Raw genomic sequence first — 27,752 nt, 5'->3', positions numbered from 1 at the left:
TATAAATAAAATTGAATTGAATTGAATAGTTTGTTAACTCATAGTTGCCACATAGTTGTTTCTCTCATCTACATAATTAGTAGGTTTTTCACTATAATTCAAGATTATTACACGTCCAAAATGGCCAGAAATCGCCATGTGGTAAGAAGTCACATGTCGGCAAATGATGAAATTCTTTGTGACTTCATTTACACAATGTTGTTAAAACAGTCACTTATGCTACTTTCTATCAATCCATTTTCTTAACTGCTTATCTAGCTCAAGGTCAAAGGCGTGGCTGGAGCCTATGCCCAGCTGAGGGCAGGGGGTGGGGTAGGTTGTTCACTTGAACATGTTGCTAGTCTATCTTAGGACCAATACTTAGAGACAAACAGCCATTCACATTAAGAACTACTTCATTTACATTTACCATTTAACTCAACAAGAATGTTTATGTACTGTGGAGGAAAGCTCGAGTATCTATGTAGCCACAAAGAAAACATAGAAATATGACACAGAAAACCCTCAGACAGCTGCCTTCTTTATTTCGTGATGGCAAAGGTGTTCATCTTCAGCTGGTATTTTACATTAAATAGGACATATTAATAGACAATTTATTGTTCAGCTTGTGATTGAAAGCAGATCACAGAGACTTCCTGTTGTAAACTTTGCTGCTGCAGAGTCTATGCTGTGTATTCTTGTATTGCTGTTTAATTTCCAGCTTGAACATTTATGGATTTGAGAAATGGCCATTCCAAAGTAAGTCAAAAGCAAGTTTTTTTTCTTGTTTGTTTGTTTGTTATAGTTTTTTTTTTTTTTCTGGTAGTGAATAAACTGAGGAACTGCATCAGTAAATAAATAAATATGTGAGGCATGCAGAGACCCATAAAACTACAGAGCTGAAAATGAGCATAATAACTCTACTTTAAATCAACTTAGTCGCCAATGGAAAAACTATTTGTAATGAGCAGAAAAAATACAAAAAGTATTTCAACTTTTTATTACAAGGCCTGTATAAACTGTAGCAAAACAAGCGCTCAAAGCAACATTTTTCACATCGCTGCTGTTGATTATTTCTGGGTAAAAACAAGGAAAAAAGAAAAAAGAAAGACTCCATGGACTTGTTGTAGACAGCAGGGAAGGAAAGTGAAGAAATTACAGTGACACTTGTAGATCTGAACCATTGTATTAGCTGAGTAACTAATCTGCATCTGCCTGCTGATTTCAACAAAGCAGTATTCCAGACACCCCCAAATAGGGCTGGGTGGGTGCTGGGTTGGGTGTTGTCTTGCCTTGCAATCAGTCCCCAGCAGTACATGGAGAGCTGCTGTAATTAAGGAGCAGTGTCCCCCATGAATCCTATCCATGAAGCAGGACTTTAATTCCCCACTAATTGAGGCCAACCCGGGGAGGGCAGAGGTATTTGAGTCTCCTGCCGGCTGGACCAACCACTGTGTTAGATGATTAGCCGAGGTACAGCAAAGGTAACAATGAAACCAAACCTCGCCAGCACAGCCAGACACACCTGCCCACTTCTCATTGTTTCTCTACTCCAGCGCTCTGCGAAGGAAACCCTACCCAAATGGAAACAAACTTTCCAATCTGAGCTCCACGTTTATGGGCACAGTTTTCTCTGCTGGTGGGAGGCAAGTGGGGGAGAAGCTAGAGGGAAGAGGAAGAGGGGCAGGCAGTTAGATTGATTTGTTTCATTTGGATTTGTATCTATTGCGGATGTGATTGCTGTCGACAGAGGTTTATACAACTCCGGAGAGAACAAAAGAGAGGTGGGGGTATATACTCCAGGCTGCTACAAGTGCTGCGTCTAATAGAGGAAATCATTTGTAAAATGGGATTTATTTATTGTGCTGATATTACAGTTGCATGGATGTGTGTCAGGTTTTTTTTGGTTTGTTTGTAATATCCCCACAGTTTAAGTTCAGTCTAAACAAACTGCTGATGGTAATGTGAAAAAACGTCAAATGCACTGACTCTGGCTTCAGGTGACAGTTGTTTTGTATCTTTAATGGTGCCGTTCGCCGTTTTGGATGCATGCGATGCCTTCTTCACTTTCATGTGTATGCTTCACTAGAGGCAGTGGGTAAAAAGCACTGAGGAAGTGGCTGTGAGGCACAGTGTCACTGAAATCTGTCAGACTCCTCTCTCTCACTCCATCTCTGTCTGTCTCTCTCATTCTCTCTCCCTCTCTGTCTGTATATATAGAAAAACCTCTCCATTTCAGAGCAGCGCTTGACAGCGACAGACGCTTCAGCGGGCTGAGATTTACTTGGAATTGTCACTATTGTCTTAGAAAAAGTTATGATTTATTCCCGTGCAACTTTGTTGTCTGCACACACATGCACACAGCGAGAGGATCTTGTGCTCAGATACGCACACATGCAGGGTTAACAGCTGTAAATTGGTTCTACTTGCTATTCAAGACGTCACAAAGTACGTCCGTCAGTGCTTTCCTTTTCACTGATTTAAAGATGCCAGCTTTAGTATACACTGCACTGCACACAGATTGTTCTGGCACCTTTTTAGAGCAATTTTTGAAGCTTTCTGTTGATTTTGAAGCTTTTCTTGATTTGAAAGGCAAACCAGCTCCCCAAACACCTCTACAAAAGGTGCAGCTGTAGAGTAAAATACAGCATCAAATTACTTTTTTGTAGCTCAACTTTTAGCATTTTATCAACTTTGTCTGATCCATTACACCAATTGGAGCTGCCAGAGATCGACCGTACCCTGCAGTGATGGGATTTGCCCTCTCAGAATGATTCAGAGTATTCTCTTCATTTAGCTAACTAGCAACTAAAGCAAATCTCCGACCGAATAAGATGTTTTGTTCAAGCAGACATTCTTTCACTTTCAAACCAATCTGTTCAGTCTCATGAAGGCCTCATTAAGATGAAAGTCTTGAAGGCAAGCCTGATGTGGAAGCTCTTTATCTTCTACGTGTGCCACTCAGTACAAAAGAACATCAAGTGAGAGGTCAAGTAAGGAGGAGTGCGGCTTGCTGTACGTGGGAAGTACAATCATGTACGAGGATGCTGGAAACTGAAATATGTGTCAGAAAATAATGTATCTGCTGTAATGCGACCATTGCTTTGTCCTTGTTTGAAGCACTAGCACGGCTTTGATTTATTGAGGTTTGTAACCTTGGCCAATTACCTACAACACACACTCCCCGGCTGTTTTTCCACAGTGAAGGAGAGCGCTTCACCCTCCTTCCTTTACACTTTTGTTGCTTGCCTTGCACAAAAAAGTAACAGTTAATTGGTAATAGTTCTGACCTTGTTTCTTTCCGTCTGATGACGTTTCCCCCTGATTATTTATAATTCAGCTTTGCCCTCAACGTGCGGAGAGTGCTTCATTTAGTTTAGGAAATCACTGGTGGTCTAAAAATCAAGCATGGCTTGTTTTCGCCTATTCATCTTTTTATCCACAAGGGGCAAAGTGAAGGATGGCCTCAGAGATTTAGCTGGCATTGCCGACCAAAAGGTCTGAAAAATTGATAGGTTGGAATTTACATATCTGTTGTGGAATTGTATTCCCCGTGGCCAGCTTGAGCTCACAGTTCATCAATAAAATATGACAGTCTGAGGAACAAATATTGAAATGACGCCTGTCGAAATGAAGTTTGGGAATGTGCATATAGTAGTGGTGAGTTTAACTTTGTAACTTGGAGGTCAGAGAAGTCATTGCTTTTGTTTAGTGTAAGGAAATAAAGGGGAGTCTATTTGCATACATCTAACATCTAGGTGTGAGAAAGTGATTTATTTTGCTGTTGTTGTTGTTTTTTGTTTATATAGTTTGCAATTTGCATTTAACGTGGAGGGACAAAAAGACTCAAAGACTGCAGAATTTTTGAGTGGGCACTGCCCTCTAGTGGTCAGACAAAGAACTGAGGAAATGTTATCGCGCGCATAGATTTCACCAGCAGCTCATTAAACACAGTAAAATGTGTAGCATGTGAACATGCTATACTTGAATACATGTGGGTGTTCTCTACATGACTTAATCTGTATAGCAGTGTGTCTCCAGGGAAGAGGAGGTAGCGGAAGAAATGTGAGCTTCTTTCAGAATGACGTAGAAGAGCACCATATTTATAAATTCACATAAAAACACAACAAGAATAAATCTGAAAAGGACAAAGATACAATAAAAGGAGCTCAGTCCATTTCCAGCCACTTGGATGCTGTTTGCTCAAGGTCACGAGGTTAGGCAGGTGGGCACGGCTGCAGCTGGTGCCTACAGGGCCCCAAGGATTCTAATCAATTCTTACATTTCAGGGGAAAATGATGAGAAACCGGCCGCTCAAAGGAAGATAGATGAGAGAGAGTTGCAGCAAACACACAGATCAATAATATTCATAGCCTCAAGGAGAAAATACGTTAAGTAAAAGCTTTTTACTCAATGGATCTGAGCAGGGATGCTCAGAAAACCTTTATGCACCAGAGAGAGAGCAAGAGCGAGAATAAGCTGGTATGAGCAAAAAAACAAACAAAAAATAAATAAATAAGAAAATGTCCACATTCAAGGTTCTATGCGCTTAGGGGGGGATGAGTAAAAAAATGCTCGAAATATGCTTAGCAAATCAGTGCATTCATGTAATCAGCAAATGAACAGGTGGACTATATTTTGTAAAAGTGGTGCTTGAGCAGCCAAGGGGAATAAGTGCTGCCTCTGCTGCAGTATGACAAACAGGGATGGTGCAATGTTTTTAAAACAAAATGTTCGCGTAATCGATGATTCTCAGTCGAGAAGGGTCAAGGGACACTTCTGGGGTTTTTTTGTTTGTTTGTTTGCTTTCTCACAAATTTAAACACCCCGGAAGATTCCTGATCTTTTAATTTAAAAATGAATTTAGAGACATGCATATACAACAGCTGTGACAGATTCCCACTGCAGAGAGAAAACACACAGCATGTGGCATTATAAAGTGATTTAGGCACTCCAAAAGCCAAACACTACAAACTTTCCAGAGTTTACAAAAGCATAAGCAAGGGTAATGAGATGAAAGAAGTGAGAGGTGAGACAGTGAAGGGGGTAGAGGAAGAGGGAGGTAAGGTGAGGCGAGGTGAGGTGAAGAAAATGTTTTAAAAAAAAAGATGGAGATGGATAGCAAAAAAGGCTAATGAGAGACAGGCTGGGAGCATGTGATGGGGAAGGATCGGGGGTGAGGGTTCGCCAGAGCTGAGGAGGTTTAGTTAGGCGTGAGCCATATATACACAGGTCTTTACTCGAATCTTAAATCATCCAGCATGACAGAGACACAAAGGCTTGTCGTGACGCAGAGCTGCCAGTCGTCTTTTGAGCTCTTAATCACCAAGATCTGCTCCTCGCAGATCTCTTAACGTTAGAGGAGACGCCTGGCAGCAACGAATGAGCCCCACACTGCGACTCCCACGCAACTGCATACCTCTAAAGCCCTGCCAATGCCATGATCCACCTGCAATCACCCTGCAGCAAATACCAGGCGCTCCCCTGTGCAGGCAGCCACATCGTGTGTGTGTGTGTGTGTGTGTGTGTGAGGGAGAGAGAGAGGGGATGGTGGGATGAAGGAAGGGGTAAGAGTGTGTGTCTGCTATCTTTTTGTATGTGTGGGCACGTGCTTCGTGAACTCTGTCTGATACAGAGGTACTGATGGGAGAGGTGGAGTTGAAATATGACAGCTTTCACTTGTTATGAAGCCTGCCCTCAGAGTAAGCCCTGCAAGAAAGAGAGATCACTCTCACTTTCTCTCAGTCCACACACACACACACACACACACACACACACACCTACACACACACACACACACAGACACACATACACAGACACACATACACAGACACACATACACAGGCTAAGATGGAACTTTGTTAAGATGTGATTAGACTGACTGTCAGTTGTGAGAGGTCCTATCAGGGTTCACTGCCTGCCAAGAGCACACAAACGACGGTCTTAGCCGGCCTGCCTGACACTTAGCTAGCGGAGGAATGTCTAAGCTGAAAATAACAGCCGACCCTGACTTACAACTGGACCGACAACAACTGGTGCTTTGCCAACTGGAAAAAAAGGGGGGGACCTCAAGAGCATGCTGAAAACAGGAAAAAAATACCTGCATCATTCAGCCTGGGTAGCTCAAGTATTAAGAGAGACAGGCCTATTTTGGAGTTGACAGACCAAGGCAGGCATTTACTTTCGTGTAGTGTGCTCATTGTGTACCAGGTTCCAAAAAAGGTACACTTTTTTTTCTTTGGACAAGGTTTCTCATAGAGGCGGGTTGTTTCAGGAGACATGAAAACAGATGTGATGAATTTTAAACAAGGCCACAGCCATGCTAGTGGCTCACTGAGGCTCTAGCAAGGCACAGATGTGCTCCCAAAATGCTAGCATCAGCATCCTTATAAGCATTGGGCAACAATACTAAAATGCTAAACATTAAACTCAAAGTACAGCTTAATGTCAGAAATCATGTGGTATTGAAATTTTTGCCTAATAATGGATTCTTAAAGTTTGTCTGTTTTCCCTTTAATGTAGTCATTCCGATGGCTGTAATAGATATCCCCATCAGGTTGGCTGCTGCTGTTTTGTGCTTCTTAACTTCCCTGATAGAGCTGGAGGGTACAAAGTTGCCATGACCCTTAGAGTCAAACTGCCACATTAATGGAAGCATAGCAGGTTGAAGTTAACCAGATTTAATATTTCTGAGATCATCAGATTTATCAAAGGATGTTACTGCTGCTGCCAGATTTTCTGGCACTGACATGTTAGTCAATGTGTCATCAGAGTTTACTATAAATAAAAATGTGTTTTTATGGTGTACAATTTGCAGACTTGTCCTCCTTTGCTAAAATGCCAACATCTGGTTCCATTGCACTGATTGACAGGCTAGTAATGATTGATTATTGTCAATTCCTGAAATTAGCATTATCAACAACCCCCTATAGGATGGAATTAGTCAAACCCATTAATACTGAGTTGCGGTATCTGTAGACAGATATTAGAACATTTTTAGGAATATTGCCATATAATTCTCTGCAAACACTTTTTATCCAGCATACACTAAACTTCTTTAAGCTCTGAGTGCATCAGAAAAACTCGTCTGATTAAAGTGATGAATTATCTGTTTATATTTTGGGGAAGATTTTAAGTTTTGATGTTTCAAGCACATTACCCAACACAAATCCAAATTCAAGTGAGGATGCCAAATAAAGAGCTACTCCTCCATTTCTGCATTTTTATTTGAGTCTCAATCTCTTTATTTCTCCACGGCAGTAATGCCAAGGGTTGATGTGGCTCCCCACGCTAAGATAATCAAAATATGTCATTATGAACCAATATGGGCAGAGGAAATTGAGTCCCATCTGGAACTGAAAGCAGGATGGAGATATAGAAATTCTCACATCAGCTCAGCGGTAAAATTGCTGCCCCACTGCGATGTAGACATCACAGGCTGGCTTGTAAGGACATACATATGTATTGTACAAACACTCGCCCTTTAAGACACAGGCACACACTTGTAAATGCATGAATCCAAGCAGCAAATGCAGGCATGCAGCTGGGAAACCATGTAACAATGGTATGCACGCCCAAATTCCAAAAGCATGCTCTCACCCACACACTTCACAGTCAGCCTGATGCTCAGTGAACAAGTTAAATTTGTGTATGTTAGCCATCATATTTGTGTGTATGTGCATGTGCCCCAGCTTGCAGTGTCTGGCTCACAGCATGCCAGTAAACCGCATGCAGCCAAGACGATGTGAGGACTCCAGGCTTCATGATTCATGCAGACGGTTTGATTAAAGAGCAATCGCAGACCCCGCAGAGCGAGAAAGGGTGGCATAATCACTGTAAGAAAAACATTGTTTAGTAGCATAAATCTCAGCATGCTTCTAGTTATGAAAGTTTTGAGAGGGGCAAAAAGTTATCAAATGTCTGAAGTTGCCAAGAGGCCAATAATAGTGAAAGCAGATTCCCACTGAGTGGCCAGACAAATAATGGGCATTAAGTGTCCAACTGGGCAATAATCACAGTGCTCATGGGGATAGAATGCAAGACAACACGAATGCCAAACTTTAAAGTTGCTTCATCAATTTTCTCACAACAAAAAATGATTAAATTAGCATATTTAGTGTGGAAACATTTTTCTTTAGTGATGACATCTAAGGGTTGCTTTAATGTTTTTGTTTGCAGTCATTGTTCTGATAAGCTGAACATGGCCTACTCTGTACTTAAATCGACAGCCACCATTACCAACTAGCTAATAGTCAGGCACTTTAAGAGCCTTTTTTTGCCAAAGGTAAAGACGCATTGATTTACTTTCATTTTGCATGTGTATTTGTTCCATTAACTTCAAGTTGCCTAAATATAAAAAAAGACAGGTTTTAAAATGACAATATTATATGCTGCTTTTTACTACTCTACCGGTCTGCTGTGTTTACCAGTTAGCTGCTAACCTTGCTAATTCTTTTATGTGGTCTTATGCAAAGTGAGCATAACAGTTTTTAAACTGATCAGAGAAGAGGAAGTGAATTGTAAAGATGTGGGGGAAAATATAAAAAAACAAGGAGTTAAAATGCATCACATTTCTTCATTGGTTTGTCACTACAGGCAACAGCTTTATGTACGAAGAAAATTTTAGCCTCACTACAATTTCGTTTTTATCCTGTATATTTATATACATCTATAAATGCAGTATTACCTGAAGTCTCAAATTATTAGTCGTTTTCCTAAGGGGGTAAATCAAATAGCATAATAGGTGAGTTTGTAGACTATTTATATATTGATCAATCATGTTTGTAGATTCTTTTAGTTAAAGAAACATATTGGTTTGTTTACGTCTGATTTCATATTGGTTCAAGGGTGTTTTTGCTTTTCTTCCTTGATCTCTTTTAAAAAATTGTATTTGTTGTTATAAATGTTGATACTGAGAGATCAGCCAATAGCTAATATTGGCTTGCCAATAAATCAGTAACTCTTTTTTATATTACTGTCTGTCTTTAGAATTTGAGCCATCAAAATTCCTTTCAACCAAACTATTGCATATATGTTGTTTTTATGTTGTTTTGTGCCCCAATCAAAACAGAAATGAACACGAGTGCATCATCTCTTATCTCAAGCTCCACCTGCCACATCTCTATATTTTGACCAGACTTCTGTGGAGAACACACCTACACTACTCTCTCTCAATAACCAAAACCTCTTGCTATCTAGACTGCACCCACGCTTACCGAGCAATCATCCTCTTCTCTCCCTCTTCACCCTCCTCTACTCTCCCCCAGGCTTGTAGACAGCCTTGCTCATTATTCACCTCATTGTGGCTGTAATCGATAGAGAGAATGCAGTGAAGAAAAGAAAGACAGATAGATGGTGAAGTTATTTACCATAATAATAAAGCAGAGATAAAAAAAAAAATACAACCACTTACAACGCAGTTGAATAACATGTTTTAGGTACACAGATACGGATGTTTAAATAGCACTGATATGAATGTGACGTGGTGCGATTCAGGAGTAGTAAACATGACAAGTGGACATCATGTGAAGGAGAAGTGCAGTTCACCTGATTACTAACGCCCCATATAAAACTGAATCATGTGGATCCAAGGGTGACTGGCACAAAACACAAAAATAACATGTCCCAGATCCACTGTACATCTCACACAATGTAAAATCATATATTAGGACCCATAATAACTTAAACAAAGACATACGAAACCAGATGCCTTTAAATGTACAACATAAAACTAATCACACTATTGTTCTTTCCTGTTGTCCTGATGGCTTTCTAGTTTCAGGGGTTTCAAGAGGAAAATACTCCACAAAATATCAAGATACATATATTTTACAACAAGTCTTCAGTTTGGATTTCACTGTCTTTCCAGTTTCAATGTGAGCACTGACCTGATGACACCACTTTGGCAGAAGAGCATCAGCAGCCATGTTGCCTTCTTGAACAAAGTCTGTGTATGTACTCTTTCACTTCTATACAAAATGCATTAGTCAAGTACTCCAGGAAGAAAACACATTGCTGCGCAAAGTCCTGTGTGTAGTGAGTATTTGCCCCTGAATGGCCTCCGTAGCAGCACTTTTGTTCGAGGCCGTGGACACAGAGGTGTCAGAGCTCTATGGCTTCTTGCTGGAGCAGGACTTGCAGCACTGCTCTCCATAGAACTTGTGGTTACAGACACCGTGCTGAGGGACCAAGTGGCACCAGCTGAAGTGATCCACACAGTGTTCTTCTGATGAGAAAACAAAAAAAGCAATGCTATTATACATATTATAAGCATAAACAACTTGAAGATATGAGAATAAACAAAGCAAAGAAAGTAGCAAACCAGAAAACATTTGACTAAATTATTGCTAAACTTTTTTGTTTTTCAGTTCATTGCCTGAGTGACTAATCACTTGAACACCAACACACACAGTGCTAATGTCAGCATGTTAATATGCTCCCAATGGCAATGCTAACATGCTGGTTTTAAGCTGCGTATAGGCCACTGTTTAATGATGTTAATAACTGTTACACACTTTAGTGTGATGGCCTGCTAATATAAATGGACTGATACTTATACAGCGCTTGTTATTGCAAGCCATTTACAAACACTTCTATGCCTTAAAGCACTTTTTAACTATCATGCACACAATCATACTCTGATGGATGCATCAGGGGCAATTTGGAGTTCACTATTTTGCTCAAGAACGCCTAAACTGGAGGAAATGAGGACTGCGCCACCAAACTTCCAATTACTTGTCCAAATGCTCTATTGTCTGACTCACCGCCACCCAAACAGTGAGAAATGGTTCAGCTCCTTAACATGCAAAATACTTACAAAGTGAAGTGTGTTACAAACCAGTGTTTTGGCATGCTAACTAAATGGTTTACCATATTACTTTGATACAGTATAACTCTTTGAATGCTAGTCTAGGGCTGCGAGTCTTTGAACGAAATCTCAATAGTAAATCTCCACCCATGTCTGTAATTATATGGTCATCATTAAATGATGCTGAATAAATTTGTTCTTTGCTCCCTCAGAGAAATATACCTTTCAGTGTTGGTCCAGCAGCTGTGACCCGGCTGCCAGAGCGATGTGCTGGAGCCAGGGGAGCAGCCGGGCAGAATTGTGTGTTGCATGCCCTAGAAGTGACAGGCCTCTGGTGTGGCAGGCAGCCAGCTGCGGGGCGACCTTGTCGAAGACACTGGATGGATCGAGTCTGGACTCCTCCGCCACAGGACACAGAGCACTGAGACAAAGGCAGGAGAGAAGAGGCAGTGAGCCAAAAAGAAAAGGAACAAATGAGAAGAAGAGATACAAGAGGAAGCACAGTCATACAAATAAGAGGGGGAAAAGTTTGAGACAGGAAAAGCAGCTGTAATAAAGGGATAAGGGGAGGGAGGGGAAAGAACGGAGGAAAACTCTACGCAGAGACAAAGAACAGATGAAGAAAACAAACAACCCTAACACCATGTACCTGCCCTGCAGCAGGTGTCAAGAGATATCTTCTCTGGTGGAATCATACAAGGATCACAAGCTTGAGATCAAGCAGAATAAGACCTGCACTATAAGAGGTTGCCCTTAAGACGTTTTGCATAATAGATGATGTAACACATAGTCGACACAACCGTACCCCAAAAGACTCTACATCTTTTGGCTTATCCCACATATCCACAGTTCCACTTCTGGCTAAGACCTCTGCTACATCTGTAAACTTGCATCACCTGCATTGTATAGTCTGCCACTTAGTTTTCTGGGGGGGGAAAGACACTTGAATGTGGTATTATGACAATTAGTAGCAATTAATGATTTTGCAAAGATATAAATTTTCCTTCTTTATGCAAAAGACTCAGACTGAAGAAAGTCTCTTAAACAAAAGTGAAAAAATGTCAATTCAGAGACAGTGAAATAGAAAATAAATCAATTTTTAGAGCTGGTGTACATATAACCCGAGTCGAGAGTGGTGTGTCCAACCCATTCATATTAGAGTGGACACAAGTTAAAGCAAGTTCAATCTGAAGCCCACTAGGCCATTTCGGTAAACCCAGCAATCCACTTGATATCAGTGATTTGCATGGCAAGGAGTGAACATTGAAAGGCTGCTCTAGTCAATCATCTGTCACTTTCAATGTGTGCAACTTATAAATCTTTACTGTGACAAGTACTGTGACAGAATAGTTCAAAAAGAAGTAAATCAGGTATTGAGTAGTTCTTATAGTTTTTACATCAGTATCACATGCCTCATGACACAACCAATTAGAGTCCTACAATGGCCGTCCGTGTTTAATCCAATTTAAGCGAAAACTGACCTAAGACCAACTCTGTTTGACAGTCGAGGGCTCAGGATGTCTTGCTGATGTGAGCTGACCCATAGAGGCAGTAGTGCAACGTGGGTCATTCTGAATAAAATTTAACGGTAGATAAAGTAACATTTCCTGACACGATGTTTAACAAATTGGATATGAAGTGACCCTTTTTATCTTTTTAGCAGTGTAACTTTAACACATCAAAGCTGTAATCATACTGTGTCATATAAGGTAGAAAATCTTCAAACTGTGAGATTTTCAGCTTGAACACACATGTATCCTTAAAAGTCTTTCGATGTAGATAGCACTTAACCAAAGCACAAGAAAATCTACCTGCTGCCAGGGAGAGGCGTACCAGCCTAAGACCACAGCGCTTGAGGTCGTTCTTCCAGGGACCAGCCGAGGGAGCTCTGGGCATGGACCTCGGTTGCATCCTTGCTGAAGATCCACCAAAGGTTTGGCTATATTCCTGCACCTCCGTATAGTAAACGCCACATACCTGTGCAACGAGAGGACAGCTATCTGCTCAAAATGACTGTTCCTACAGAGCTTCTCATTTGAAAAACATTGAAATTCTGACTCAGATGATAGTAAACAGATGGCACAGTGGGGTCTCAAGTATCTGTGCAGATCTATTAAAGTATGAGGGATGTCTTAGTGTGTAGTTGAAGGCACATACCCTCCCTGTGAGTCTCTCTCCCCACAGTGAAGCTCTCTTTTCTGGATGCCTGAGCCACAAGACCTAGAGCACTGAAACAGAGTGCAAGCAGGAGGGACGGCTTTAGAAAATGAACTCTGTGAGTGGTTGTAAGTGATGGGATGGTTCCTGTAGTTACAGACACCGCAAGCTCATTTACTGTTTTAGTTAAGGAGCAAAAAAAAAAAACCAAACCCATATGCTTTACTGTGTATTTTTCAGTCATTATATATGATGAGCAGACAGTTTGTGTCACCTGTGTGTTTTATCAGCCCGGCTTTGTGCTACAACAGGTAAAAATATGCCCATCTTTGGCACAAATGCAGAAAAAAAATTCTATCTGAACTGACTTCCACAAATTCACCTCGGTGAAATTTCTCAGTTTTAATATCGAGTGAGCCAACACATTTGATCCGTCACAAAGTACCAACCGCTGCTAATCATTATCCATTTCAGAAGCACGGGACCCCATTAACCACCTATCTTTCATATTCATGGCTCCAAGTGTATAGCAAAACAAATATTTACTAACACCTAAGTACTTTTAATGGGGCAAATAAAATCATGGCACACAAAGATTAGTCAAACAGAAAAAATCTATAACGTTAATAGTTATACATTTCCAAAACTGCACTACCTAAGGCTATGGTGGGCAATTCGAACATGCCAGGCAGACATCCTGTTAATGGCTAGAAAAGGTTCAGGGCCTACAAGGTTCAGTACACTGAAGGCTTGAAGAGCGACAGGGAGGATGAAAAAAAAAAGGTTGGAGATAGATGAGAAGAATATGTGCAGAAAAGAGAAGCTTGAAGTTTTTTGGTTTTGAAAAATAAGACTCGTTTTGCTGTCATTGGTGGTCACACTGCTTCTGTCCTTTTGCTCTCACTCGCTTTCTCTCTCTCTCGCTCTCAGCTTATTTGGCTGTGAGCAGGACTCAGGCAGCTCCCTCACACAGCCACAGAGAAGCAGGGTGAAGTGCAAGAGGCTCGAGTATCTCACTAACCCAGCCAAGATTTTTTTTTTTCGCTGCAATTATTAAGTTAACGTTGCTATTTTTAAAAAGAATGCAAAAAAGGGCTTCAGGTGTAGATAATTATTGTTTTGCTCTTCATCTCTCAACATTCAAACATGTTCTTTCAGCTGCGCTCACCACAGCAGATCGTAAAATATTAATTAGGTCACCTACTGTAATTTGCGCACTGGTAGTATGTATTAATAATGTGTGAAATGAAAAGAATTATAAACACTGCGGTTTGTTTAATTCCCTAATTTTGGTTGTTGGTAGTTTTTTTGCACAAATGCATCTTCCACAGGTCACAAAAAGTTAGACAGATGTTCAGTTTTGTGAAATATATAGAGTTACTTATTTTCCCCAACCTGCCTCCTCTACTCCCAGTTCAATTTGTTTGTGCCAGTATTATTTTCAACAAGTGCAGTGCGGGGAAATGAAGCAGAGCAGTAATGATAGTTCCAGATGAAACATGTTGCATTTCATTCTACTCTATTGAGGCTGCTGGCTGTGAAACTGCTTTCTCTGTTCTATGATAGATTTCTCCCTGTATGATTGTTAAGTGTTTTTGAAAAATGGGCAAGCTAGAAAGAGGGCTTTGTATTCTTTATTCTGAGGGTCCGACATCAAAAAAAGAATGTTTATTCCTGATGTTTTATATAGTTTCAGGACACTACTTTTTCATCTTTTGCACTGTACTGAGACAGACACACCAATAAGCAACAAACTGACCCACAAATAGAAATGCCTCGCTGCGGATCTGAACTCAAAATTCAGTTCACTTCCACTTTTCTTGAGTTTCATAAGTCCATTTTTCTTACCTCTCCCCAAGGAGTGGGGATCCACTGAAGCCTCTCATTCTTAGGGCAGCGCCGCAGGACGCAGGTCTCTTGGGCTTTGGGTCTGTGGTGCTGTCTGCACATGCTGTCGGGCACCACCACAGCTTTGGCCCCTGGATCGGTGCTGCGGCAAAACACGCTCCGCTTCCTCAGGCCACGGCCGCAGGTCTTGGAGCACTGAACATGGACAAGTAGGAAGGAAAAGTCATTGTGGAGCAAAAGTCAAAACTACAGATGATCCTTGGGATATTAATGATTCACTAAGCAAAGGTTTAATGGCCATACACAGATTACTTGCATGCACATACACTGTAACTTACAGTCTTATGATTGGTTTAACCTTCAGCTTCCATCACATTTAAACATTAGGCCATATTAACAGCAGTTAAATCCTTGGCACAGACACTGTTAATGCATTCCTAATTCACCACATGGTGGATAAGCAAACAGAAGGTCACTGGTTTGATGGCAGCACATTATGGCCTGTCATTAAACACAATAAACCAATAACTCTGGGATGAATGTGACCCCAACTCATCAAAGTCCTCACTAACAGCAGACATTGGTTCTGTAAACTCCATTTGAACTGCAGAGAGATGGACAGCAGAGTCGAACTGCCCCACTGGGACTGAGGAGCACAGCCATCAGGGCAGTTTATCTGAACACACCGCATTAATTTATTAGAGAAAAGACACACATCTGAGCATCTACACTCACAACTACACACATCCCAGTTGTCCTCTTGTCACTAAAAGCTCCGATTGATCTTTTCAGGGACGCTGGCCTTGTCTCTGCCTGACCGCAAACTGAACTCAGGCTGGTGTTACAAAATAGTGCAAACACACAATTTGAGTGTCCCGAAGAATGATGGCTGAATGGCAGCTGAATGTCCGGACTGCATAGGTCACAACAGCTAAACATCCTGGAACAGTTGATAAAGTATCAGATGTGCTGCCAGGCTATTAATATTGTATACAGGAATATGAGCACTGAAAGGCTCAGTCTATTATGTGATGCACTGTAGATAAAGAGGAACCGGCCAAATCCATCAACTAGCCAGATCATTAAACGATGTAATCAAATACATGCTTTGCAAAGAAACAAAACACAGTTCTGTGCAGCGAATGCATACTTATTGCTTATAAAAGAGTTCAAAGGTCATTTGACTGCACCTTATGTAGCTGTTTCGTTATTTAAGGATGTGCTATGTTACTAGATGGATACAGTTAGTTCTTAATTAGATATGTGAGACCCAAAAATTGAAACAGCACAAATGATTTAATTTTGACAGTAGCTGAAATATAGAAAAGGGTAAGAATTTATTTTAATCTTAAATTTTTAAAAACTTTAATATTCCTGACAAGTGATCTTTCTTTACTAGTAATACATATAGACTATTTCATCGTGTAATTTATCTCCTACCATGTTCCACAAATCCAGAACTCCCTATAAATAGGGAAATAATCTTAATGGGACCCACCTATCTAAATAAAGGCAAAAAAATCCAACAGAGGGCAGCAGAGCATTTGTTTGAGCTTGAGTGAAACAACTGACAGCTTGAAAAGGAAACTCAGTGTATGAGTGAATGTGTACCTTCCTAGACACAGACAGGGTTCTGTCATGCAGAAACATACCAGTGTGCATTGACCACACACTGGTGATGCTTTACTTGCACTTAAGGAAAATAAATTTGCTATGACAGATATCCCTCATAACCTCTAACCCTGGTAGTAAAAAAATAATGACTTAGAGTGACAATAGAGTAGGCAGAGACTGGGTATTGTCACCTATGAGTGAAATAAACTCATTTTTTAACCAAAATTTAAAAAACAATACCTAAAGCCTTTTTCATGGTGGGAAATGCACAGGAGTAAATAAAATGTCAGATCGTCTTGGTATAATTCCCTGAAAATATGTGTAGAAAAAGGGGTTAAATGTTTTGCTAACAGCTCTCTGAAGCTGTGCAGTGCTACTGTGTTCTAAATGTGATCAGTCTAATGCCATGGAGACAACAACAGTTTAATTCTTGAGTTTAACATGTTTGCATACTGACATTTTCTAAGTGTTAACATTGAATTTGTTGATGGCACTAGATTAACTGTTAGGTGAAAGGTCAGCAGAGTTATTGCAGACCACCCTATGGGGAACATGCATAACAGTAACCAGTGTCACAGAAATCCATTTAGTACTTGTCAAAATATTTTCTTTAAAACCATGAATATAAACCTCATGTGGCAATAAAGGAAAAGGCAGGGGGTCCCCAAAGTCATTAAGATTTGACTTGCAGGGATCGTAAATGTCAGTACAAAACTTCATAGCAATTCATCCTAGGTCAATGTGGACTGACTTGTTATGTCAAAATTAAAAGCTACGCTGCTCTTGTGGTTTTGGAATGTTGCTACAAACCCACCTGTGACCAGGATCCAGTGCTCCATTCTGGCGGACAGGACTGGGTGTGGCAGGGCTGGACTTGGGCCGGAGAGATTACAGGGCAGAAGGAGTGCGCCACCACCTCCTCCCGTTGGTAGGTTACCTTCCTCATGCAGCGCAGTGTCCTGGTTTGTTGACCTCCGCCACATGACCGACTGCAAGCACCCCAGTCTCCTGGTGTCCAACTGTGCAGAGAGAGCAGAGGAGATTTAAGGAAACATGGAAGGTTTGCCTCAGTCACTGCTCAAATACAGAAATTTAATTGTATCTTACTTTAGTGCCATTCAGCACAGTTGTCTCACAGAGCTCTATATTCCAAGTTTAAGACCTTACAATATCATAAAAACTCATAATCCCACTCTGTACTTTTCCCAAGTGCATGAGTGGGAAGGAAAAACTTCTTTTTAGCAGGAAGAGGGCTCCAGCAGAACCAGGCTTGCATAGATGCAAAGACACAAAGACTAAAGTGCTTTGATAAAAAGGTAAATTATACATCAAGCCAAACTTAAAATAACTATATGACTGAGCTACTATTCAGGACATCCCTGATTTGTTGTGTTTATTTTAGGACCAGTAAACCTCAATTACCCACTGAAATACAAGCAACTGTCATCACACCAAAGATCTCTGAAAAGTGCTTATTGTTGCGCTTGGTAAAATAGCCCTTTCCACCCTGGTTATATAAAAAAAATGAATTAATTAAAAGTTAGAATCTTGGCTCAAAGCTGGTTATCAGTAATAAAAGTAAAGACAGAATATACAGAATAAATCTTCATGTCTCTGCAGTTCCATCAATCTCTATATTTATCATTGTATATGAAACTAAACATGAAAACCATTTCGATATCTGACTCTTCATAACAGCTTTTTCAAGTTCCTCAAGGCCAACCACAACATGCAACACTTTTTCTTCCCCTTTGGCCTGTTTGTTTGGCTCTTTTATTTCTCTTTCACCTGTTCACTCTGCCCTCATCTTCTTACTTCTAATCTCTTCGCTCTTTGTCCTTTTGAAATCCTGCTTCACCACTGATGAAAAGCCTCTTGTTATGTCTAAAATAGTTTCTGTCTTGGCATCAGGGCTGTAGGGGGAGATTTCACCAAATGAGTGGTCTGACAACCACAGGCTTAGAAGAGGGAGATGGAGGGATGGGCAGATGGCGCTGTCCAGTTCTGAGAGAACACGCTACCACAAAGACCATTCCTCCATACCACCGACCTGCTTCAGGGGAAGAAAAAATGCTTTCATTTTTGTTCAAATGCCACAGGCAAATGAAGCTGCAGGACTAAACTACAATTTGGAAATGGGATAGATGTCAACCAGTGGACCCAAAAGGGATGGTTTGGGATTTTTTGGCTTGTGGACTGTTTTGCTTTTTCCCCTGCTGTTTTTCCTGGCTTATAAATAACAATATATCATTGGGGGAAAGTGGCTGAAGAGCCACTCCGCTTCACTGCAAACCACCACTGACCTAGCTGTAATTTGTATCTCTAAAATGTTTCATTACCTGAGGTAGGAACAGCACATTGCTGCAAAGGAGGTTCTGAAAGGCTCGACTGTATATTTTCTGGTACTTGCATGGCTGCAGACCAGGTACCACCAGTGAATGGAACTTTATTCTAATTCTAATATTGGAGGCGTGTGGTTTTCTTAAGATCCTAAGCATAATTATATACCACAATCCAACCTTCTTTAACAAGCTGCTTGTCTGGTTTGTATTTCCCACACAGTCCTTTGGCAAATGCATTTACTGTGTCCTTTGTCTCTTCACAAACACTCAGTGATCTCTAGAAGCTGTTGCGAGTTGAAATGAGTAATAAGATAAAGGTGCTCTTTGCACGTTGAAGTTATTTTACTCTTAACTTTGCAGTATAGATCCTAAAAAAGTGGTAAGTATGCCTAGTACCTTCATACATCGTTTGAACTGATTTGTTGGCACTTACAAAACTGATGCTCATGCTGAGGTAAATATCTTTAAAGGTGGATTCTTTTCCTAATCATTTCCTAAGCTGACCCGAATGATTGAACTGACTTATTAAAATTCTCTTTCCGTCCCCATGTTATGGGAACCTGCTGCAACATCACAGTCCAGCATCCCCGCAAAGTGGAGAGAGAACAGATCTAAAGAAAAAGAAAGGGAGTAGATAAGAGTGAAGGGGTGAGGCTGTGTGTGTATTATATGTGAGGCTGGGAGCGTTGGGCTGGAGGTGGGGGTTGACTGGCTCTGCATGGCTAGACTGGCCTGGCCCCATGGGAATCCTTCCATCTCTGCACAATAAAACATGGATAGGCCTGTCAGCACCCGAGATACATGTCACAGAGATAAACAGGCACTTTCACTTTACCCCTCCTTCCAGACACACACACACACACACACAAACACTGATGTTCACTCACATAGTACACATGCATCCCACTTCATTGTCAATTTTTCTTTTCTCTGCTGGGCTCTTGAATGCTTGCCCATACATCCTGGAGGTCTTAATGCAGTCATTAAAGCTTTCATGCTGCTCACTCAACTCAACTTGCTTCCTGTGTAGCATTCATAAATTGGCCCATACTCACAACCATCTGAGAAAAACTGTCAGCTACTGTAGAAAACAGAATCCATGGGTGTCAAGCTTATTTATTTCCCTGCATGGACAGTAATTATTTATCTGGACTATACCATTTTCTGCACTAAGCAAAAAGAGGCAGATGGGACACGCAACAAGGCTGTTTAATAGCTTTCACCGAGATAGCAGAAATGGTATGCCCAAGATTAGGAGCAGGAAATGTCCTCTCGGGTGGTGGGAAACTTAGTGAGAAACAGAGGCTGTATGTTGGAGGTGTAACTGATAGCTGTCTGGCTTATTCAACTCCTGACACAGGAGAAAGTTCAGTCTGGACTTGTTGCAGCATGGCTAATAGTGAACAAAATAACAACATCATTAAGATCAGAGAAGCAGCTTATATTTCTACTTTTGGAGCACGGCTTGGACGAGAAATACATAATTCCAGCATTATGCATTTGGGAAAGGAACTATAAGAATGTGTGCTGCCTTTCTATGTTGGCATGTTGCTTTTCTCTGCATGTGTGTTTGCATGTGCATGAGTGAGTACTCTCTCTGAACCCAAGACACAGTTCCTTGCCTGTTCTTTGGAGCAATGCTGTAAATCAAGCTAGCTCCATTTCCCCGAGCCAAAGCCCTACATACTGTAGAAGAGGGGCCATTTATTCAGCGCTGTTTCAACTTGTTACTCCACTGCACTATCTCCTGTTTTCCTCCTTTGCTTGCTGCATTGGTCCCAAAATGCACTGTCTCCTTTAAAAATGCATGCCATTAGGCTCAGTGTCTAGACCAGGAGATAAAACACAGCCATGGTTTTGCTACTGAGAAATGCAGGAAGCTTTGGGCTGAGTATATATGAGAGGGTATGCACAGAAATCAGCAATCATTCAGAGCCAGCTTTGATGTCTTCTTCCTGCTCTTTAGCCTTTTCTTTATTTTTTTATCTCAACCCCAATGTTTCCTTTTTAGTTAAATCATTGCCTAAAATTTGTTTCCTTTTTTTTTTCATTTGCATAATTTGATATTTAGCCTAAAATGTCACAATCTATATTAAAAATCTAAAGAGTTCGCATTCTAAGATATTGGTTGTTTTTAACTACATTTCCACAATGAAGCCCTCTCTTTTTGTCATTTCACTACAAACACTGGCAGAAATATGGACATGACCTCTGTGACGTCAGTGGTAGATTCAGCTCAGATGAAGCGTGAGCTCGGAAAGTTTCTTTCTAGTGATCAAAAACAATGCAGCATTTTTTCTCATATTTTGCATTTTTAGGTCTCAGGATCATTAACAGGTTAAAAGACCAGGTTAAAAGTGTTCAAACTAAATGGTCTAAATGAAAGAATGAAAATCATCAGGGCATACGTGTAGACAAGAGATCAGTTACCAACACTTGACACTCACATGGAGACACAGCTGGAGAAAACACTTCAAGGCAACAAAGACTTATCCAAAAGAGCACAAGATGCAGTGGGCTTTCATGTGTTTTCTCAAAAAAAAAAAAAAAAAAGTGGGCCGAGAAAAGACGAGGATAGAGTGACAAGAAGAACACAGGCTGAGCAGAGTGCTGGCTAGCCACAGCAAATAGACCACAGGCAACCTCTAGACAGCTCCACCACAGTATTTGTGTGTGTGTGTGTCTGTGTGTGTGTGCGTGTGTGTGCGCACCTATGAAAAAAAAAAAAACAGCGCCCTAGGTTCCTGAAAATTTGGCAGCATAAAGACACATGCCACATATCCCACATCCAACTGTGCACATAGAAATACTTTGACCCACACACACAGCAGTGCTTACTATGCAGGGCAAGGCTGTGTATTGCAGAGATGGGAGCCCAGTGCAGGCCTGGTGTGGGGATTACACATGCTGGAGTTGACCTGAGCCTTCTGGTCCTGCAAACAGATAGCCTTGGTTGAAATACGACCTGATGGAGAGACAGGGAGAGAGAAGCAGAGAAATGGTCATGTGTTTCTTTCAGGTAATTAAGGATCTTTATTTTTCATTCCTGCAATGTGGATGCATTTAAAGTCAAATTTAAATTTTCTAACTGTCATGAATCAACACAAAGAATATGTCTACAGGTCTGCCGGCTGTCGCAGCACCTAGAGGCATGGCGAATGAAACTAGATGTACCATAAACACAGCAACAGCTATTCACTAATAAGTAAGCTGGATAGTAGCTGTGAGTCTTTTAGGAGAAAGTCTGACAAAGGTGCTTTTCATTAACCTTAACACTTTTCCTGGAACACTGTTCATCAGGGTATTATACACAACACAAAAACACAGCCACACACAGAAAAATCAGACCTATAAACACATACACACAACTTTTCCTTATCACTTTTAGTACATCTGCACATATCTCTGCCTCTCTTTTATTGTTCAGGCTTTTCATCAGGGCCTGATTTGATGCATTCCAAATCCTGAGCAGATTTTAAAACTCTGGGGATTTGGTTTCAAATTGAAATGTTAAAAGAAGTCTTCTTAGTTTATTTGCTTTTTAATTGATGATCAATTCCAAGTTCTTCTTCTAGTTTTATCCAGGCATCAACAGATGGACATACAAATAAAAACTGCCTCACCTCCAGCACAGGGAGCAGAGCAATCTGAGCGCACCACACCCCAGCTGTAGTCAGGCTTCCTCTCAGTGCGAGGCAAAGTGTACTCCCATACCACACCTGGGTTCTTTCCCTGCAGAAGGATCTATCAGACAAGAAAACAATCAGTCAAAAAAGGTGACAGCTATGTAGAGAAAGTTTATCTTTTAACCTTTATTTATCAAACTGTAAGTCATCCACCAGGCTACAGCTGAGTTTTCCCAGCTGTTCAAGGGAGTGACACTAGCTACCTTTAGACGCTTTATTCCATCTCTACTCTGAACTGGATGAGCACACTTTTATTTGGATCATATAATGCTCATGCAAGGGACAATTTCCATTTTCTTTTGTGATGTGTCTCTTTTTTTTAACCACATCCTTTACACAGCCCAGTGATTCTGAGTTACCTTTTCTGCACAAGAGATTTATTTGAACATTCAAGTCAGGCAGAGACTAATGGATGAATGAATGCAGACATGCCCATTACAGGAGAAGCATCAGGCTATCATTAAAACAACCCCATGAGAATTCCCTGCTGTGGTGAAAAGCTTTGCTTGACATGCATTTACATAGTCAGCTCCTAGTGTGTTATTTTAAACCATTTCAAAACACTGCACTGGATTGTAGTCAGTATAGCTTTGTCTCTTTTGCATCCAACCACGGTTTAGTCCAGGTTGGGTAACTATTACTCCTCAGCCCATTTGGCAAAATGTATTAAGTCCACCTGTGATTCTTGACAAACATCACAGTCTATCAGCATCTGTGATAATGGATTTTGACGGGTGTATTTTCTTTGGGGTATTTCGTAAAGTTGAAAGGAATCTACCATCAACCATTCAACGCCAAGCACCTCCTGGGTTCAATCCACATTAAACAGTTCTGGGACGTTTCCACTAACTTTAAAAATAACCTTTTGATTGTTAACTGTCCAATCCATAAAGTCAGCTATTGCAAGATGGGGGACAAAAGGAGAGATGTAAATCTATGAGCAAGCAGCTACCTAATGTCAGAAAAATGTGTCCGTGAGTCAGTGTGTATTAAAATCAATACTTCAATTTAAATTTTAGTTGGGGCAGAAGTGGTTCTGATGTCACATTTTTGCCATCAAATAATCTTAAGTACTATCTACAAGTCAAATTACACTTTCCTAATTGTTTGAGATACTAAACTTTAGGATCTTGCTAAAGTGATAAAAACTGCAGACTCAACAAAACCACATAAGGGTTGGCCACAGTTTAACACCCACAGTTTCTTTGTCCATGCTACCAACACCAACCAAGCCCAAACCCAATGCCATTGAACAACTGCCACCACTAACCACACAGGGACATTGTGCTTATCCAAGCAAACCAACTTTTAGCAAATTTCCTGCTCTTTCACCAAACAACCACCAGTGATGTGAAACAGCAGCTACAAAAACAACTCTGGTCAGAGTTTTTATAGTCACTTTAATAGAGGACTTAGATGTCCTTCAATTGTTCAAGCTTTCCAAATCACTGATCTTTCTTTCCTAAGAAATGTACAATGTTTAAAACACCCAACCAACCACAGTGTTCGCATTTGTCTGCCAGGAGACAATAGAAACATTAGTTTCAGACAAACCTACCCACCACTGCTTTAGTTTTTGGTCATTTAAACCCAAAGCTCAACCTTTAAGTAACAACTAAACCAATACGAATAAAAAACAATCACCTACCTACCAATACTGAAGCCAAAATCAACAACTTTCTGCAATCAATAACAATACCAGCAATAACTTCAATGACTCGCATGCTCCCATTTAATAGACAGAACTCACACTGGCCTTGTGAACTCCTTTGTAGTCAAAGCAAACTTACAGCAGCAGCAAAATTTTGCCTCGATTTAGTCACAAGACATGAAAACTGACCCAAACTCTACAGGAGCCTTATCTGCACTGACACACTAACAGCACAACGCAGAGGGTTTACTCAGGAGGCCTCCTACAGTCGTGTTAGCGAGTGCATGTAAAATGTCCAAACTGTTCAGACGCACTGGTGATGATACCAGCAGGGCTTGTCACTGTGCTAGCAAATACAACAGATGAGAAGCTTTTTGCAGACGGAAGAAATTTTCCTTCAGACACTACTACCACCACATCTTTAATCACCAAATGCAGTTTAGCATCCATTACCATCCATACTATATTTAGTGTTGTTACTTGTGTTATTAGCATTGCAAATGTGGAAACATTCGTGAGTGTTTTGGGTGTTACTGGCAATATAGCTGTTTTGTCGTTTAGGTATGAGGATGTATTGTCAGTTTCAACTAACATAAAGTCCCTAATTCTTTTTTCCACATAACCTCTGAGAAATCATTGCTCATTAAAATATAGTTTACATGTTGGGAACCTCTAAACACCAAACTGTCAACAAGCCTTGAGTGAATCTGCTATGGCGAAGCTGGTTAAAGAATATGTCTTTTTTGGCAAAGATAACAGTAAAGTTTTGAGTGTCTCACTTGCTAAATCTTCACATTCTTATTGTTGTGTAACTTGAAATCTTTTAACCAGTATATTTCCTATTGATATTGTTCATATTTTGCACCGATAACTCACCTGGGAAAGTTTTGTTCCTATATGCTTCAGTGATCAGATTATTAGACATCTTAACTTTGGGAACCAGGGATACAAAAGAATTCTTTGCATTTCCTGGTGCTAATAAACATACATCAGACGGGTACATGTTACTCTGGCAGATGGTTAGCAGAATTAATGGTTTCATTTTCAAATATGCTTGAAAATGAAACACACAGGGACAAAAATATGGAATTTATTTATTAAGTAATAAAAATCATAGTTCAAGATGGCCTTTATTGACATGAGTTATATTCTTTTTTTGGTTTTAGGAAAAGAAAATGTTTATTATCGTTTTTTGAATGACTTTCAGTGGCTACAAGCATAGTTAAGTTGTGAAACTAATGTGTGTCTAGCTTCCTAGAGTGCAACAGCAAACCACAGAGTGTATTGGTTTCACAACCCAACAATCACAGCACTCGTCAAGTCAGCTGGGATGATGATGAATTGCAATGTGGTGGACTCAGATATCAATCTCACAGTGTTTTGTGTTGGACTGGCATGACCCTGCTTCCCATACCACAAGAATGTCAATTCCAGGGGGACTAATCCTACTTGGTATTCACTTAGAGCTCCGGAAGCAGCCATATGTTGTGTCTGTTCCTTCCACCACCTCCTGTGAGCTATTTCTATGCCCCCTTCCCTCATCCTTCCTACCAGCTGAGCAGCTGTGCAGATGTGGACACCTTGTCACAGTTTACTTCACACTCCTTACCATTTGTTTTTCTTTGAGCGCTTCAAGCTGAGTAAGAGTCTGCAAGTGATCCGTGCGTATATCCTCCCCCATGTGCTCTCTCAGATTTTCTGTGACAGCACCAGTTAAGTAGAATGTGTGAAACAGATGAAGAGATCTGCGCTCTCCTTCCATCATTTGGCTCTTTTCATTTGCACTTAAAGTCCTTGTGCCCTGACCTTAACTTCTCACATCCAGAGTTCAATTGCAGAATTCTTAATCTTTTAATCTCACTCTGCATCCTCTCTCTTTCTATCCTTCTCCCTCTATCAATCTCTTTCTCCTTTTTGTAATTACAGGACATACTTATAGAGATTATGGTCATGTCATCTGCAGATCAGCTGCAAGCTATCGCCGAGTCCACTGCTGGACAGATGTATGATCGGGACACACAGGCACGTAAGAGGAGTACCATCAGCCTAAAAAAAAGGAACTTTCTTTAAATAATCATTTTTTCAAGATAGGGCACATTTGTGTAGTTATTGTTATTATTTCTTTTGGTTAATATGACACTATAGTGAGCCAAAGACAACTGTTTAGACTTAACATTTTATTAAATCTCCTTATCTGCATGCAAAACTTAAAATTACCTTAAACTTAAAATTACCTTTCCAAAACGTCTGTAACGATCCTTCGCTGCATTAGAAAACTTTGTACATATTACTATAACCAGGAAGTCAGTATGTAAAGTGTGATGGATATGATATGTGACAGATTCATTTTACTGTTTTTGCTGCGCTCACAGTTCAAAGCAATTAACCTGCCAATAACAATGTCATCATAGTCAAAAAACTATGGCTCACATTCCAGCCCAGTCAGACCAGCATGTACATTCATCGTTCAGTTATTCTTACTGACGTTTTGTGTGTTTATAGCTTACTGGGTATGTTTGCAGCTAGTTTTATATACTTCGTTAATGGCATTATATGTGACAACCCTGATGTCATATATAATGTCACTGTCACTAATCTCACGCTCTCATTAAACCATACTTTTTTGTTGATTTTGTCAGAAAATCTGTTCGGGTCTCTGTGATCAGCAACTCTTGTGCTTATATTGTCAAATGGTACCATGGATTTTTCAAGAATTTGCAGTGGTCAGTATTTTAAACATTTGTCTATCAGCCACTCAGGTCATGGAAAAATAACTCCCCAGCACACAAACCTAAAATGTTTTCCATTCTCTGGCATCACTCAGTGGATGCTCTAAACATAAAGTGGAGCTGAGGTGGGGGGGTTTTCTCCTATTTTTGTACTTAGACTTGGTCAAGTCTAAGTACTATTTGTACAAGATTACAGTACAGTACAAAATTATTTGCTTACCTATTTAGAAAATGGTGAGATATTTATATGAAAATATTGTTATCCTGTTGATTTTTAAAAAAGGATAGGGAATTGATTTAAAGTTAGTGGAATGTATTTTCTGAGCGTTATCTGTTCCAAGTTTGATGACAAACCTTTCAACAGCTGCCAAAATGTTTCTGCCTTACACAAAGTGATGATCGGTCAAATAATCCAGCACTGCTATTCTTTAAGCTATGTCGCCGACGACTGAAACTAAGATGCACGTTATACGTGCATGTCTCTGCACTTCTGCAAGGGTTCATCTTGCAAAAGGACAACAATGTGCTTTTCCAATGCCAACTACAACACAGACTCCACTAAACTGCCCACAGACCAAAGCCTCTTTCTAAAAAAGCTATATAAACACTTGGATGTTTCCTGATGGCCAAACAAGTAACCATCCAATCCAAGTACTTTGAAAATATCACACTGGTATTCCTGTTGGATTTACAGCCCAATCATTCCTGTTTTAACCACAGCATTTCAGCAGCCCAGGGCATTGAGAGGAGACTAGATTTTACATGAATATCGCCCCCACCTCCACCCCCACCCCCATGGCAAAAAAAAAAAAACTGTCTGGCTTTCACCTGGTTTTCACTTCTGTTTTCACGGCTGGAGTTCAAAGGTCAAAACAAAATAAATGCTTTTGCTGACAAAGTTATGTGAGAAAAACATCCTACACCTCCCACCACCATTCA

The 27,752-nt window shown here is 40.5% G+C and overlaps 1 protein-coding gene across 3 annotated transcripts in view; it reads right to left on the bottom strand.

Moving 5' to 3' along the window:
- Nucleotides 1-753: 753 nt before the first annotated feature.
- The window catches only part of adamts18 (ADAM metallopeptidase with thrombospondin type 1 motif, 18), a 58,613-nt gene continuing 31,614 nt past the window's right edge, over nt 754-27,752 (bottom strand). For 2 of the 3 annotated variants that reach the window (XM_005447731.4, XM_019360991.2), the window contains 8 exons: nt 22,371-22,491; nt 21,586-21,712; nt 17,220-17,424; nt 14,792-14,986; nt 12,944-13,014; nt 12,598-12,763; nt 11,009-11,207; nt 754-10,204 (listed from right to left, as the gene is read on the bottom strand). In XM_005447731.4, coding sequence (XP_005447788.1) covers nt 10,089-10,204; nt 11,009-11,207; nt 12,598-12,763; nt 12,944-13,014; nt 14,792-14,986; nt 17,220-17,424; nt 21,586-21,712; nt 22,371-22,491 — 1,200 coding nt within the window. In that variant the 3' untranslated portion in view covers nt 754-10,088. The remainder of the gene's footprint in view (nt 10,205-11,008; nt 11,208-12,597; nt 12,764-12,943; nt 13,015-14,791; nt 14,987-17,219; nt 17,425-21,585; nt 21,713-22,370; nt 22,492-27,752) is intronic. The other variant, XM_025908024.1, reaches the window with a different exon arrangement.

Source organism: Oreochromis niloticus, linkage group LG1 (assembly GCF_001858045.2).
Source record: "Oreochromis niloticus isolate F11D_XX linkage group LG1, O_niloticus_UMD_NMBU, whole genome shotgun sequence".
Taxonomy (NCBI): domain Eukaryota; kingdom Metazoa; phylum Chordata; class Actinopteri; order Cichliformes; family Cichlidae; genus Oreochromis; species Oreochromis niloticus.
The sequence above is the reverse complement of the archived record's forward strand: the minus strand, read 5'-3'. Positions and strand labels throughout refer to the sequence as shown.